This window comes from Ambystoma mexicanum, chromosome 10 (assembly GCF_040938575.1).
Source record: "Ambystoma mexicanum isolate Mex_15411 chromosome 10, UKY_AmexF1_1, whole genome shotgun sequence".
Classification (NCBI taxonomy): domain Eukaryota; kingdom Metazoa; phylum Chordata; class Amphibia; order Caudata; family Ambystomatidae; genus Ambystoma; species Ambystoma mexicanum.
This window is the reverse complement of record NC_090932.1, coordinates 1561122976-1561135010: the sequence shown is the minus strand read 5'-3', so window position 1 is coordinate 1561135010 and position 12035 is coordinate 1561122976. Positions and strand designations below refer to the sequence as shown.

Below are 12035 nucleotides of genomic sequence, written 5' to 3'. Positions count from 1 at the left end.
AGCAGCCCATGGCGTGGTAACACTCATAGATGCCCTTATAGGATTTTCACAATACAGTCTTCCCCTGCTGTGTTCGGGTCAGCGCCTTTCAGGGAAGGGTTGCCCAGGTCACATGGCTCATTATATATGGGCTGCCACCAAAGGCACACCTGTCCCGATGTATGTACGAGCTTCTACAGAAAATATTCTTATATTTCTCGCAGTAAATGGCCAGGTCCGCCCCTCGCATGTCTCCTTCGCCCTGGTCATAGTTTTAAACACAACGTAGGAAGACTTGCTGACACATATGTCGCAACCAACACCCATTTTCAGAATCGCAAAAGCTAATTGCCATTGCATAGACTATTGCTGCAACATTTATCATCGTGGTCAGTTTCTGGTTCTCCCTGACCCCACAATCCTTACATTAATACTTAAAATGGCATCTCTGGAAGCACTGAAACTTGGTATGTTCCCTTAACAAAATTGCTTTGGACCCTAGAAAGAGCAAATCTTGAGTATTTATTGAGTGCACCATGGAACAGGTCCCCGACCCAGACTGCCAAATGGGTAAAAGGTCTTGAGCTGCCTCGAAGGAGAGCTTCCAACCACAGTGCATTAGAGATACTCAACCCATGTCCATACCCACTGTGGGGGATTTTTAAACCTTGAAAGACGATCTCAGATCCAACCACTAAATGGCAGCTTCAGCAAAAGCCAGATCTATGACAAATTCATGCTGCAAAAAAAACAAGGTGCCTGTTGCAGAGACCTGCTGATGAGTCATGCTTCAGTGAAAAGGCTTGTGTAGCTGCTTTCAGGAATCAACGAACCGACTTTATTTCATGATATCATTGGATGGAGATGTCTGGTCTCCTGGCGCTTGCCAAGCAACCACCACTATAAGGAATCTGTTTATAGGTAGGTCTAGCTTGTCATTGACCGAGCTGTAGAGTGGATTGGCAACATGGGCACTTGACACTCCACAACTTGTGTTATTGAGGTTTCCTGCACTCAGAAATTCTTAATGTCCAACCCCCAGTAGCCTCCAAGTAAGCTCCCATACGTTTACACGACCTGCACATACCAGAGAATGTTCTGGCAATGGGTTCCAGCCAGTGACCTTCACAGACCGTGGAAAGAAGACAAGACACAGGGAAAAGGATGTCAAGTAGTTTTATTCAATATGTTGTGTACAAAGAGAGGCTAGAAACAGATGCCTTGGAATCTTGGCATCAATGGCCCTTCCCGAAAACCTAGGACCTTTAGAAAAGGGTTGGCGCTCTCGTATGCGGTTTCTTCTTCGTCCACCAGGTCAGATCTCATGCCGTCTAGTTCACAAAACCGGCCCTGGAGAGCTGGCAGACCTTCTGAAGTGGCACAAATAACACAACAAAATGTTTTACATGTAAGAAGTGGCAGTGTTAAACCGAGACCAACACAGCCAGCATATCATTGAAATCCATTGTGGATAAAAAGACAAAAATAAAATTATCTACCAAAAGTGCTTGGCTTTCTTCTCCACCATATACATTGGAGCTAAGTTTATAATTTAATCATATTTATATTTAAATAAATAATTCTAACACTTTGTTTTCCTCTGGGACACGCATAGACAACACTTGCAGGATAGGTCAACATGAGCTCATGGATAAAAGAATGTGGGGGAATGTGAACAACATCAATGGGGCGGGAACAGATGGGGATGGACAATGCTACATGGGCTGGATATTGCTTGCACCATGGTTCGCAGTTATTGTATGATGCATAGATGTAATCGGTACCATGTGGTATAACAAGGGTTTTATGCTTTCAGAAGACCTAGAGTTGGTAAGGAGGACCTTGCGTGGCCTGAACCTGGGCTTTTCATGGTATTGTGCTGAACAGGTCTAGGCACTTCGATGCATCGGCCCATGCTGAACAGGTCATAGCATACATTATTTGTGGATACAATGCGGTATGGATCAAAACTACCTAGACCACTGCACTACGTACACAGTACAGATTTTGGTTGGATACTATGCTGGTTTTGAGCAACTACCGTCCTGCATGAAGCAGGAATGGACTTGGAGTGAACACAATGTTAAATACCCAGAATGAACGGAACGATGAGGGCAGTTCTCGGTGTGGATTAGTGTATAATCCATTCCTGAAAGCAATGTATGCATGTAATGTACTCTTCGTGGAGTCTGGTTTTAGGGATCATTGACCATGGAGGTACAGTTCTGCAGATACCAGTGTTAAAGGGAACGTTCAGGTTATTTTATGTAGGGAGCAATGCTGAATGGAGACGGAAAACGCTGCTTCACGGGGAATCATTGTTTGAAGGAATGTTGATGATAATGTTCAGCAGAGCCAGTTGTTAAATGGAATATCGGGGATAGTGCTGTGTAAAAACCATTGTTTAGTAGTATGTGGATTACATGTTCTACAATGTTGAGGATACTGCTATGGATGGAGAACTTCTGAAGGGGACGTTAAAGATTCTTCTCTGTATGGATCATTGCGAGGCAGTTTGTGAACGGGATGTGGAGTATTATTTTCCTTCTGGGCCAATCATAATAGAATGTTGAGGATACTGTTCTATACGGGCCCCAGCTGAAAGGTATGTTTACATTTTTGCATATGGGCTGCTGCTATATAGATGCATGTTGAGGAGTCTGTCTGGACTATTGCTCCATATGAAACACTATCAAATGGAATATTGAGAATTCTTCTCTCAGTGAACCATAGTTGAATGGAATATTGAGTATTCTCTCGGTGAACCATAGTTGAATGGAATATTGAGTATCCTTCTCTCGGTGAACCATAGTTAAATGGAATATTGAGTATTCTCTAGGTGAAGCATAGTTGAATGGAATATTGAGTATTCTTCTCTCGGTGAACCATAGTTGAATGGAATATGGAGTATTCTCTGGGTGAAGCATAGTTGAATGGAATATTGAGTATTCTCTCAGTGAACCATAATTGAATGGAATGTGGAGTATTCTTCTCGGTATAGGCCACTGTTGACTGGAATGTTCAGGTGTCTCCTTTGTACCAATAATTGGGATGGAATGTGGAGGATTATACTTTTTATAAACAATTATTGGCTGGAATGTTGAGGGTTGTTTTCTGCATTGATCATTGTTTTATCTGGCCATAATGATGAAGAACCCCTTGCTCGCTTTGCTCGGGCCTATTAACTTGGGCCCTGGGACATTACCACCCCGTACAGTCGGGTTCATCATCATTATAGCCATTAGCACCCGTGTAGTTTTCTACACAGGTGCTAATGGTGCACAGCATTAAAGTTTCCATCTCTGTTTTCTATGTTGATGACCATCAAGTCATCAACAGAGAAAACTGAGTTGTCACACTACGATGCCGCGCAGCACAGAAAGGTATGTTTCTTTTTTAAATGCAATCCTCTTAGCACCCGTGTAGAAACTAGAGGTGCTAAGAGGTGAGGGACGAACAGAAGAAGCGAGGAAGGTGGCGCTGACCAGCAGCACTCTGGCTGCTCGCAACGCAGGCTTATTTATACCGTAGGATCCAGCCCCCCCTTCTAGGGTGCTAATGGAATATAGAAAAGTCTTTTTATGTGTAGACACTTGCCGAAAGGAACATTGCATATACTGCTATGTATGATAATAAGAGTGCTGAGGGATACAGCACACTTGGACCCTAGACCAATCAACCAGATATTGGCAACTGTGCTGTGTAGTTCTATGGCCCTATACCAGGTAGAATGGATCAGCGCACTGATGTGGGAGAGGCCAGGAAGTGCACGTGGCTCTTTCAAGTGGACCATGCTGCCATCCTTCTGATCATTCTTCCCCTGCTGAGTGCTCCGAGACACTTCAGCTCTAGGCTTGGAGATTCCCAAATCTGTTCACTGACAGGACGTCCTCACCGTCACAACTTTAAAGTTAGTGTAATGAATTTGCATTTGTTGTGAAAGCCAAGTCTGTACATTTTGGATGCTGCGTCCTACACAAAGACTTTCCAAAGTTCAAAATATAGAACTTGCCAAATCACTAACAGATGAGCATCCTATAGTATGTAAATGACTTATCGTTTCCATCCCTTGTGCTCAGGCATCTGACGAAAAGGGGTATTCCGTCAGCTCCACATGTTGCTCGGGAACCAAACATGTCAGATTCTTCATCCCCGCATAGGATTCATGAGGCAAGACCCATGTCATGAAGTGCCCCCCACCCCCATGGTGGGCAAGGGACTATGGTCTCTATTCATCAGTGGCCCTTAGGTTATAACTGGAGGTTAATCATGGCAAATATCATAGAAAAACTACAGCCATCTATACTACACTATGGAGGAACCACAGGTAACCGTGACTTAGTACTGATTGGAACAAAACAGCGATATGGTTAACACTAAACCGATGGCATGGAAAGTGAGGTATTTGTTGGCTAGGGAAGCCCGTTTCAATGATCTTCACAGAATAATGAGACTTGACGATATATACACTCTCCTGTAAAGAGAACCCTAGCGGGGAGTGTGTGCTGCCAGTGAGAATAAGAGTACAGAACCTGCAGTGAGAAGGGGATGGGAGCAGCATTATAGGATCTTCTAGTAAAAAAAGGGTCTAGCATGCATGTGTGGAATGTCAGAAAAAGCAAACTTTCTCCTATTCTTCTACTCAAAAACTCCACTGGTAAAGTACAAAGTCAAGTACAAAAAGTTCTTCTATTGAGGACTTGCAGAATCATTCCTCATTGTTTGTAAGTTTCTTAAAAAAGCATCCCCTTACTCGCTCCTGCTCTGTGTGTCATGGACTAGTAAACCCGTTTCACTGTCAGCAGAACATAAAGAATCCTCTCCCCTGCGACTCGCCACATAGGCACAGTCATAGCAAACGATCACAATGCGGCACTCAGGTCGCGGCAACTGGCTTCCAACATGGCCCAGCCGTGACTCAGAGTCATGCACATTAGCAGACATTGTACACCCATATGTCTAAATACTTGCCACAGTGCAAGGAAGGGTATACTTGGGAGTTTCCAATTGGGGATCATTGTCAGTAGGTCGTCTTTGCTGGAATAGAAGACACACATACTCGAAGGGGGCACTGCCAGCTTAACAATGCATATTAATGGGGAGGAACAGGAGAGTGATGCCCTTGGCCAAGACCATCTGCTTCTTGAGTATATTGGCAAAATGGCACTGGTGCGTGCCTAAGGCAGACTCTGTGAAATGGCTTTGTAAAATGATGAGCTCAGAGGAAACTGTCACCCAGGGGGTTGGTTTCATTTGATGCAAACACTGGCTAGAAGAGACTGGCCAAGCATTCTGGTGTTTGAGCTGGAAAGATGAATTTCACCAAAGATGTTACGGTTATGCAAGATATGGCCTGATCCCTAAATAACTCACTCCTCAGAATCATGCAATCATAATAACTTCCTCTCAGCAATGCATGACAAAACCCTTCCTCAATCAAATCAGAAATGCACAACATGCCTTCTTAAAATCACAGGAATAAATCTGCCTCCTCAAAGCCACAGGAATAAACCTGACCCCGCAAAATCACAGGAATAAATCTGCCTCCTCAACACCACAGGAATAAACCTGGCCCCGCAATATCACAGGAATAAACCTGGCTCGGCAAAATCACAGGAATAAACCCGCCTCCACAGAAACACAGGACAAAATCTGCCCCTCAATTTCACAGGAATAAACCTGGCCCCTTAAAATCCCAGGAATAAATCTAGCTCCTCAAAATCACAGGAGTAAAACCGTCCCCTTCAAAATCACAGGAGTAAAAGCTTCGCATTCAGAATCACAGGAGAAACCTCTTGCTCCTAAGAATCACAAATCATTACAGGAAGTCAGTCTTCTTTTGGATCACAGGAGAAACCAAACCCTCTTTCAAAAACAAATCACAGGAAAAGATTCCTTTTCAGGATCACTGGAGAAAGCCATTTTGTTCAGAACCAAAGATGAGAAACTTGACTCCTCAGACCCACAGAAGAACTTCCCTCATAAAAAGAAACAAAACGGTCACTATAGAACAACTTTCTCTCTCAGAAGCACAAGAGTATAAGCTCCCCTCATCTGAAATCGCAGGTTTAAAGCATCCCTCCTTAGAGTTGCAGGAGAAAAGAAAAACTCCTCAAAATCACTGGAGTAAAATATTCCCTGTTCAGAAATGCAATGGATGAATACATGACAATGTCTACCCTAGCGCACCTGTGCCCTTCCAACTAGCATGAGATGAATGGTCAAACATGACATGCACAAATTGCAGAGACCATTACTGTTGATCTGGTGTGCAATGAAATTAGGAGCAATAAGTTAGGCATCATTGATTGGTTGATTTGTGGCCTTTGTAAAGCACATATTACCTTGAAATATCTTGGGGTGTCAAACAGCAAACAACTTGTGGTGGGTGGCACTGCATATATTGAATGCATGCTAATGTCTCAAAGTATTACAATGTGACGTTGGTCGGAGTGGAAGAGTCATCACGGGAACAGAGATTGTCATTGTATACCTTAAGAAACCGCACATATGAAGCAATTACTTGATACAAATGAGGATATATCTTACAATCTAGGAGCCAGCTTTCACAGCTTCTTCCAAATGGGAACCTTCAAGAAATGGAATTGGCCATACCATAAGCAACACCCCTCACAAACAAGTATGGTGTATAGCCAAGATGGGAAGTCTTGCATCATAGTAGCCCTCTTTACCAATGCCCAATAACTCAACAGCTCAAGCTCGGGCTTGCATAGTGCATTCACAGACACTGCAAGAAACAGGAGGGCCAGGAGCGACACTGGAGGAGACAGCCAGAGATTGACAGCCCAATCAATGAGCATGCGTCTGTGACCGTACACATATTACCGGTGAGCAATGGAAGTTGGCATGCCAAACTACACAACCTCGTGAACAAGGGTCCCCAAGTTTGCTCTTATCACTAAACTTTTTTCAGGAATTCCACACAAACTACATTTGAATCCAATTGATCTAAATGGGAGTTATTTACACAGTCACTGTTAATCCAGAACATAGGGTGTGGTTGGAGCTCTCAGGGTAGGCCTCAAAGCTCCATGCTTCAAGAGTCACAACTCTCCACGGCCAGATAGTGCCCAGAGACAACTCAGCTGGCACAATCACTAGATTCAAATCCTCTTAATGTATTCAACACCGTTTTTAGGCGTGCGTTTTCCACAAATTCGAGGTATCAGAGATATCAATTTCTGTCTCAAGTACCAAATGTCAAAGTAACTGCACCCTAATGCTCACACATTGGGCCGGACGTGTAGAAACCTATGTGGATGTTGGTTCCTGATTGGCCAGTATGCTCATCAGTGAAATCCCTTGAGAAGCATACACTAGTGCACAAACTCTGGTTAGACTAGTGATGGAGCAACATCAATCACAATGGGTAAACAGACTGTTTAAATGACACATTATTTTTGGTTTAGCTACCAGGTTTGGAAAGCTGCTAGACCAGGTAGGAATTGGTATCATTCCATCAAACAATGTTACAGAAAGATGAACCCAAGGGGTTGACAAAAGAGACCATTAGCCTTGGAGCAGGGCAATTGCAGCGTTGGTAGGAAGGCCTCCACACCGACCTCTTGCTAACAAAAACAAGGGAAATCCCCACCACTTGCAACATTAACTAGGCCATTAGGACATTTTCTGGGCCTGCATCCCAAGCACAGCTGGCACAATGACCCAAAGGTGTGACTGCTTATGTGGCTTTACAGGCAAAAATGGAAGTAGGTTTTTAGGACCCAACATGCTAAACTACATGCAATCCTGATGTTGTTACCCATCTAAACCTATGGCCATACTTCTGATTTGCTCCTGTACAAAGCACATGCTTCCAAGAGGCATTGTAGCACCTCCTGTCCAGCAGGTGGCAGCACAGAATCCCTGGAGTCTAGGCCAGGACAAGGGTCTGTACATCCTCCTATACATCAACACCACAGTTCGCTATACCCCGAAGTATCTCTCATCAGTCTAAAAGGATCCCTTTCACTCACAGACCTTGAAGCCACAAGGCAGAAGCAGCAACATATTTAACGGATTACCTGCTCCCTCCCACCCACCTCAGCAAATCCTCCAAGAATATCCGATTTCAATATATTGCTACCCAAAGTTCTTCAAATCCGTTGCCAAGATACCAGCATGGCCCCCCTGGTGCTCGTCACATGTTCCATATGGACACACTCGCCTAGATACTGCACATGAACAGGGCCCATAAACCTGGTGTATACCGGTTCAGTCCCGTTACCAACTATAGGCTCATTAATTGCACATGGACGCGCCCAGGGACCAGCAACTAGGCAACCCTCAGGGCACCGTCCTAATCCAAAATGTAGGCTTGTTAATGGAATAAGGGTATACTCATGAGCCTGGAGACAGGCAACCGAAATGCTCTCTCAGGCCACTGGACCCATCGCTTACCAATAGACTGCACCCTTTTCTTGCCATAACACAGTGCACCATTCCATCAACGCCCTCACCACGCTTGGCTCATGGGGACTGTTGCCTAGGCAGGTGTGGTTAGCAGCAAGTTGCAGCTTCCCCTCTGACCCAAGTAATGTTCTGATCTGTGTGGCCTTCAAAACGATGAGGCGGAAACCACAAAAGAAACACAAGCAGCGGCCTATTAAAAAGCATATTAAAAAGAGCAGACTGAAACAAATGGCTCTAAGCTGCATGTAGAAAGTCTCCCCATCGCCTCCCACCCCAACCACCCTGCACATACCAAAATGTCAGACAGAAGGATTGGCAGAGTACTGCTTTGTTCCTGCTTCCAGGTGAAGTGGAACATTGTTTGAGGAGCCAGGATACCGTTTTAGTGAAGTGCAGAGGAAGAGGTGGGCTTGACTGCACTAGTATAGGGTATTTGCATAACTTCGTTTCACCAAGACGTTCTCCCAGAAATGTATCGCCCCCTTTGCACACAAAGTATAGTTCAGCTATCTCCTTTCTCATCAGGATGCCAGGGTCGACCCCACCAACACATTCTAGGCGTGCAGTCACTTTGTTCCTAAATCCTCCAACCAGACTCATGACCCATTGATTGTACAAGGCGACCCATGGGGCAGCCTCCAGTTTTGTTGCAATATGATTGTCTGATTCCCAGACTGGAATGTGCAAATGCGAAATTGGAATTCAAACCGAATGACGGGCCGGCTTCAAATATCACAGAAAACATCACAACTATCCTGCTTGAAAAGTCCCTATGGAATCAGAAATGCCAGAATGTTGACATGTTTACAGGTCGATCAGTTCTGAATCCTAACTTTCATGCATATTCTGCAACCTAGTGATCCACTTTAGAAAGGCCAGTGATAGTTCCTAAAAACCTGCTTTGATTAAACTTTGCTCCTCTTAAAAGTCTGGCCACCCAGCTATCTGCCTTTAGAAGTACTCCAGGGTGGAACAAATGACCTGCTGACATACGGGATTTCCATAACCTGCTCCAATAATGTGCCACACACTGGAAATCCTGGATGCTCATGCCGTGCTTGGACAGTCTGCAAGGTGGGCATCCTGTACCCTTGATTGAAATAATGTCTTCTTAATGGAAATGTGGAAACCTCAGGAGCCACACCGAAAGATTCTGGGCAATGACAAACCACAACCCTTGCGGAATGCTGTGAAATGTTCTCCCTGGCCACAATCTTTGATGCTTGTGAACTGCTTTCAAATGTTTCTACAGTGACATTCCTGGATCCTCACAAAACACTTTTGAATGTTCACTGTGGTGACAGACAGCCTATTACCTTAAAGTGCGCTAGAAAATTATTGGCGGTGAAAAACAGGATTTGTACAGTAGAGTCAGTAAATGTAGATTTGACTATTCCTTTTCCAAGGTCTTGAGAAAAAGAATCCAGCTGGAAACATGAAATCTGCCCTTAATAAATGAAGAGCATCCAAAGGATTTTCCCTGTCCCAAACAGGACCGAGACCTTATCCTCCAAGGTGACCGCTTTGTTAAAGCCTCTGGCTTCACTCTTGTGCAGGCTGAGAACACGTCTGAAGGAGTCCATCATTTTCCTGTGCTGCTCAGAGTGAGAATGAGGGCGCAATTAGCCATCCACATTTCTCTAACTGCATACAGGATGAGATTGGACCAATGGCACATTGACCAGTGGCCACCCTTCTGATTGGCAAATGGCGGGCTCAGTGGCACTGATGAAAGGAAAGTCCAGTAGCCACCCTCACCTGCCAAGTCTGGGTGGCTACACTTCGGTGGAGAAGAGGATGCTCTGTCTCTTGCTGTCAGGTGTAGGAATGGTCTCCAGTTGCAGGAAGTACAAGAGAACCTGGACCTGCAAGAGGAGAAAGGCAATAAGTAAATGGGAATCGTAGCACAAAGTTCGCCTTCATTCAATCTTTACATTAACAGCTCGGATTACAGTCAAGCGGATGCAGAGTAGAAAAGAGACGGCTCAGCCAGGAGCAGGCTCGGAATGCAGAACAATGGAACAGGTCACTTCACACAAAGAGGGGCGGAGATGGTTATTGTAAATGTACAGAAGCATAAGGCTCCACTCTGCAGGTACAAACACAGAACCAGTCAATATATGTACAGAAGCAGAACTCATTATACAAATACCGAAGCAGTGCTCGTACTCGTCATCATACATACTGCCATGAAGTCAAGTGAATCTACAAAAGGCCCCAACTCAGCGATTCATTTCAAAAGGTTGATTCGGGACTATGCAACATGTTGGTCAACTCAAAAAGGACGACTGGGTTCACATGTTGCAGGTTCTGTCGAGTTTTGATGAAGGCTTGGTTTACAAAAAGAGGCATGATTGAGTAATCTCTTGAGATGTGGACGTCTTTCAATTAGTTGTATGGTTAGTCTGAATGTCTGTGCATGTGTGTTTATGGAGAGGGATGTTGCGATATGTCAATGGTTGATGAGTGTGTGGGTACGTGTGTGTGGTTTTGTGTACTGTCTTTTGGGGAGGACCTTACACGATTCACTTTGTTGACATTTTTGCTTTTGATGTATAAATGAGTTCCACTTTTTGCAATTTCTTTTACCATTTATGAAAATGTAAAATAAACATATATATGGGATACATTACTCACCGTAATCGTATTTCTGATGCTTGTATCTGCTTAGATTCACATGCTGTGCATAGGCCGACATCTAGTGGAAGCTGCGGAGTATTACAGTTTGTTTTTCGAAACTCGAAAATGGGCGTCGACACAGGCGTGCCAGTAATACTATCCCTAGTGTGACGTCCACTGTACCCAAGATCCCTCACGCGTCTAGGATCCTCAGATTGTATTTTTTCTGACATGAGGAAGCATGAGGAGTAGCGTGAGTACAGATAATCCAAGCAGATAGACAGAAAGGTAAGACTACAAGCAATCATGCGCCTTCTCTCGGAGGGGAGGAAGGGTGGGTCGCATGTGAATCTAAGCAGATACAAGCATCAGAAATACGATTACGGTGAGTAATGTATCCCTTCTGAGGCTTGTGGAATCTGCTTAGATCACATGCTGTGCATAGATTAGCGAGCAGTACCAGAAGAAGGAGGTGGGATGTGAGAAGGGTCATGAGCAAACAGGTGTCTTAGAACCGCTTGTCCCACTTGTGTATCTGTCTTGGAATGAGTGTCAATGCAGTAATGCTGAGTAAAAGTGTGAATAGAGCTCCAAGTAGCTGCTTTGCAAATGGTGTCGAGGGGAACATTTGCAATGAAAGCCAGAGTGGCCCCAATGCCTCTAGTAGAGTGGGCCCTTGGCGTAAAAGGCAGAGTTTTTTCAGAAAGAGAGTAACACAGCTGTATACAGTTGATAATCCACTTCGAGATAGCGCCTTTAGAGACGCGATCTCCCTCTCTGCCTGTAGCTACGGAGACAAACAGTTGATCTGTTTTCCTTAGCGGTCTGGTTTTATTTACATAGTAGAGGACCGCCCTACGCACATCTAGGGTGTGTAGTTTCACCTCAGCCGAGCTTTGCGGGTCCTGGAAGAAAGCCGGAAGCTCGATGGACTGGTTTACATGGAACTTTGATATAAATTTAGGTGAGAACCTAGGGTGTGTGCGTAAAACAAGTTTGTCCTT

At 44.5% G+C, this 12035-nt stretch overlaps 2 protein-coding genes across 3 annotated transcripts in view; one reads left to right on the top strand and one right to left on the bottom strand.

Moving 5' to 3' along the window:
* The window catches only part of LOC138492584 (E3 SUMO-protein ligase ZBED1-like), a 417476-nt gene that overhangs the window by 296412 nt on the left and 109029 nt on the right, over positions 1-12035 (top strand). The window lies entirely within an intron of this gene.
* The window catches only part of BCR (BCR activator of RhoGEF and GTPase), a 684728-nt gene continuing 673832 nt past the window's right edge, over positions 1140-12035 (bottom strand). For both annotated transcript variants that reach the window (XM_069619855.1, XM_069619856.1), the window contains exon 23: positions 1140-10277. In XM_069619855.1, coding sequence (XP_069475956.1) covers positions 10188-10277 — 90 coding nt within the window. In that variant the 3' untranslated portion in view covers positions 1140-10187. The remainder of the gene's footprint in view (positions 10278-12035) is intronic.